The 4,878-nt window shown below is 37.6% G+C and overlaps 1 protein-coding gene across 1 annotated transcript; it reads right to left on the bottom strand.

Annotated features, from left to right (window-relative positions):
• Nucleotides 1–630: 630 nt before the first annotated feature.
• ctsh (cathepsin H) lies at nucleotides 631–4,756 on the bottom strand. The gene is made up of 12 exons (XM_088296171.1): nucleotides 4,665–4,756; nucleotides 3,698–3,729; nucleotides 3,334–3,439; nucleotides 3,180–3,250; nucleotides 3,007–3,111; nucleotides 2,811–2,897; nucleotides 1,965–2,020; nucleotides 1,793–1,874; nucleotides 1,642–1,710; nucleotides 1,300–1,406; nucleotides 870–998; nucleotides 631–781 (listed from the first exon to the last, which is right to left on the bottom strand). The coding sequence occupies exons 1-12, from the start codon at nucleotides 4,741–4,743 to the stop codon at nucleotides 706–708; spliced, it is 999 nt and encodes a 332-aa protein (XP_088152297.1). The 5' UTR covers nucleotides 4,744–4,756; the 3' UTR covers nucleotides 631–705.
• Between the last annotated feature and the right edge of the window lie 122 nt (nucleotides 4,757–4,878).

Genomic DNA, 4,878 nt, shown 5'->3' on the forward strand with positions numbered 1-4,878 from the left:
TGACTGCACCGCTTGCAAGCAAGTCATTCAGCACTCAGCTTTGCAGTGCGAGTGGGCGTCTATTTCGGATAAACACCTCATCGACGAACCCTGGAAGTGATCTTTTTGACTTGTCCGTGTCGCGGAGCGGCATGGGGCCACTTTGAGAGTATCAGTGTCGTATAGCAAAATACATGACAACCCGGTTGTTGTGCCTTGGTGAAATTTCAAACTTTGAAAAATCCAGCACGCCCATGCACGACTTTAGTGAGGATATGCAGTACAGAAAATGGATGGATGGATGTGGATGAATGAACAGACTGAAAAATTCAGAGCACCAAAGCTCCAGCGAGGAGGCCAACTCGTTAGCCGAGTGTTATTTATGTTATCTCACTATTAGATAGTCAGAAATTATTGTATTTTCTGGGAAATATTGAGAAGACAATTTAGTACCAGAACACACCCATGACATCAATGATGCAGATAGAGTCATTACCTCATTTTTTTTTTTGAGAGCGACATATTTTCGGTTTAGTCACGGTGACAGGCCTGATACACTACACAACAAAACCAGTGTGTTTAATGCTGTTTTATGTGCATAATCCATTGCATCACCAATGCATGTCCAAGACCTTGTGACTGTTTGCTCGCCTTCGTAACAAAATACATCATGTATTTGAATATTCCTTGACCGTTCATAATCCATAAAGTCTCGCGTATTATTTCTCAGATCAATGGAAGTGGGTAAGAAGCGCAGGCTGCCAGTCCACACATGTTCTTTCCTCGCTCGATAAGAAAATATCTGAGGGAATAGAAATAGAACGACGGTAATGGATAGACCTACGCCCCCGCAAAAAAAAAAAAAACAATTACACAATGGTAATACTCACCCGTCTGTTCCCCAGGAGGCACCCCAGGAGTTTTTCACGATCCAATATGGCGTCGCATCGGCGTCAACACCGTAGCCCACAGCCAGGACGGCGTGGTTGACCGAATCAGCCGTATTCTTGCACAGAGTACTTCAAAGACAATCACCCGCTTCAACATAACTTCTCGCAGGGGTGTTAAAAAGCCATACATGCTTTAATATTACAATTTTTCCAAGTTAGCCGTACAAAGTGAACGCTGTTGCAAATGATCAGGAATGCGAGCAATTCATTAATACTACATTTTTGCAGATAAAAGTCACTTGAGTGCCTTTCGAATTCCAATCCTTTTCCATAACGTCTGTCCATCTTACATACAGAGTCAATATGTAAAGATGCAAGTTAGTATTTGATGGTTACAGATTATGTCAGGCAGCGGCATGAGGTGTCTCACCTGGTGTAAACGCCGTCCTTATAGAACATGAAGTCATCGGTCACCTCAAAGCCAAAAGTCACAGGGTTGAGGCGGGCCACAGCGTCCACCATGGCCTGTTCGTCATACTGCTGACAGAAATGCAATGGTTCTTCATGAGCTTCGTTTGTCCCATGACCAAGCTCCTGACTACATTTATTCAAATATCAAATACATTTTTTCAGTTGAAAATAATTAAAATTCCATTCATTTGTTCAAGCACTCAAAAGACCAACACGATTTTTATTACGTTTTTCATAAAGAAAAATTTGGGCTGCATTATGTAAAAAAAAAAAGTTAGTTGCGACTTTTTTGAAAACTCACACTCGTAATGTTGACGACGTCGTGAACGAAAACGGCAGCAAGTGCGGGGTGGAAGTGGCAAGTGTCATCCTGTGATATACACAAATGTTAATGATAATTGATAAATATATAGATGAAATCATAATTATGAAAAAAATTATTATAATCATACAAAGCCTTTATAAGGATAGTCTTCCTCTGTCATGAGTCCGTTGCTGTACTTAATGTACTCAAACGCTTGACTGGGAAGCCCGCTGAAACAAGCGGAATGTCGCGGGTACGATAAGCAGACTGGGATGATGACAATTAATTTACAACCAAATATTTGAAAAAGTAATAACTACCCCATGCATCCCAGATTGTTGAAGCCCTGCGCGCAGTCGATCAGCTGCTGCTCCGACTGAAACAAGAACACAACACAATTTATTTATTAACTCATTCAATACCATTGACGGATAAATACGTCAAAATCCATTTTTTTTTTACTAGGCTGGTCGTGAATGAGTTAATTGTATTAGCAAACCTCTTTCAAGGCAACCCCACTTCTGTCGAGGTATTAAAGAGAACTTTCGACTCTCTGAGACTGCTTCCAGACTCAAACACAAGTCCTGAATTTTCAGCTAGATGTTTTTTTTTAAATTTATTTATTTATTCATGTCTTTATTTATTTATCTATGTATTTATTTTTCTATTTTATTTATTTATTTATTTATTTATTTATTTTATTAAAGTGCCGGGCTTATGTGTAGGAGCTTTTGTCCATGCGTAAGAACTGATGTTTTTCATAAAAATCTCGATGGTATGCTTTGATCATTTTTTTTTTTTACATTGATAGTTAGCCAGTTCAGAATCTGGGAATTGGTTCAGTTCCACACAGCAAGCGATCAATCTGCTCAATTTCCTTGACGCTTTGAATGCCAAATCGGAAAACACTGGAGGCTTGGCTCCATGGTCATGAATCATTTTTATTTTTTTTTTTTTTAAGGAAGGCACAGTGCAAAATTAGCTGATAATACAGCCAGGTACAAACCCAAATCCAAACTGCGATATGAAAATTAACACAAACTCAAATACTTGTATAAAAGTCAAACGATCAATATGATAGACAGAAATAAAAGCAACAATATGAGCATCTTTCTAACTGATTAATAATGCGCAACATCCAGTAATTTCTCATAAAAATGTTTCACCAGAGATATCAGCTTTCCAGTGGCAATGGCATTCACTGACTCCAAACATCCTGTCGCAGAGAACGTCCAACAGCTTCCACAGTGACCCTCAACAAGGAACAAATGATGTTCATTTAATCAGATCATCATCGAATGAGAAATTGTTTTTTTTTTTTTTTTCAAAATGAATCATTATTGACCGTCTATGCAGTGGTACCTGGTTCTTTACCGGTGTCACAAAGTTGCCTTTGGTCCTCCAATCCACAGATTTGGGATAAGGGCCATTCCTGCTGACATGATTCCCCTTTGTGGCCGAGCAGTTCTGCAACACACCACAATCTTAACCTGTTCTCGAACTTCAAATCATTCTGAGTATGCAGTGGCGCATACCTGCGGCTCCTGAATGAGAAAGAGCTTCCTGAATTCGTCAAATGTCATGTCGGAGAACTGGTTAAGGCCCACTAGAATGACAATTAAAAAAACATGGCCGCTGTGTGATTCTCAAGTAAGTTGAGCCAAGCTTTAAATTTTATGCAAACTGTACTTGTGAAGGAGTGAGTCTTAGCATTGTGCCCATCAACTATCTTCTTGTTCTCAGTGAAGATGTGGAGGCGACGGAAGTACTCCTCGGTGTCATATACTTTGCTGTGCTGCACGATTTGAAAGAGAAAAACAATTCTTAAGGCAAAGTGTTCATTCACTACAATGTGTAATATTTACAGTATTCTGCAAAAGGTCACCACTGTTTTTTTTTTGTTTTTTTTATGAGTATAGTTACTGTCAGTAAATGACAGGACTGGTCTGTAATATTGTAGTTGCAGGACATAAGGACAATATAGCGTCATTAGGAAGACTATAATGGTGACAAAGACTTTTGCACATGATGCATGCTGTTTGTACGTACGTACATGTGACATCCACTCTTTGAACTGATACTCCGCTGATGGAACACGGAAGGAAAATGTTAGTTAATTTTAATTCGTTTGGACAATTTACCACAATACAAGGGCGAATATGTACTGTACTGTAAAATAAATAAATAAATAAATAAATACAAAAAAAAAAAATTACATTTAGATTTAGACTACAGTTTTTCCATTTATTGGACAAGGAATCTTTCGCTCATTTCAATTCAAAATGGATGCGGCATAGCTCACAATACAGGCCGCAGAAGTAAGCGATGTCTCTCGGCCAATCAAAAAGAAATGTTAGGGTTTAAAGTTAGCCTGAATGAATAAAGCAATATGATTACAGCATTTAATTGTAATTAATAAATAATACAATGAATTTTTTATTAAAAAAAAACACAGTTCAACAAATGTTAGCTATTTTTTTTTTCAGAAATTCAAGTACATTTTTCTAGATTATTGTTTTGTGCTAATTCTAATAATATTATAGTAATATATTTATTAATGTTCATGACGGGTTAGGTTCGGCAATTTTTTTTCTCGAATGTCATAGATGTAAATTACTACGGATGGTGAAATACGAATTGTGTGAAATTTTATGTCAAATGTGCTTGGGAAAAAAAGTTCAGCTATTTCTTAAATTCATACCCAAAGGATATTCAGATAAGTACGCCATCCTGATTAAAATTAGCTGTTGACCAGTGTAATAAAACATTTATAAATGATAGTTCAACACGCAAAAAATATCCTCATAAATAATAGATAAACTATAAAAAGTGAAATATCTCATTTTGTGGCCTCATTTATTTAATCTGAAGAAATTTTCATGCAAGCCGACATCACATTAAAAATAATATATAACATTACAATCAATTTGACCACCTCACATGGTAATAAAGCAGTGGAGCCTGAACACAATACTCAAACCAACTATTGAAAATATAAACAATTAAACATGACGACTTACCTCCCAGTGAAGTTAGTGGTTGTAAAAAAGCAATTGTAAACAGGTTGGTGATTAACAAAGTTACCAGTGTGCGCGCCATGCTCTCCCTCACAGCCTCAACAGTGCATTGTGAGCATCACATGACCAAAAGCTTCTTTTCACCCTTGAACAAACCCTCCTTTTGACCTCCCCCTCCGAGCATACGTGTGTGAGAAACATAAAACACATTCTCCCC

This window comes from Idiotropiscis lumnitzeri, chromosome 5, assembly GCF_059441095.1.
Source record: "Idiotropiscis lumnitzeri isolate Australia: NSW breed Sydney's pygmy pipehorse chromosome 5, RoL_Ilum_1.0, whole genome shotgun sequence".
NCBI lineage: Eukaryota > Metazoa > Chordata > Actinopteri > Syngnathiformes > Syngnathidae > Idiotropiscis > Idiotropiscis lumnitzeri.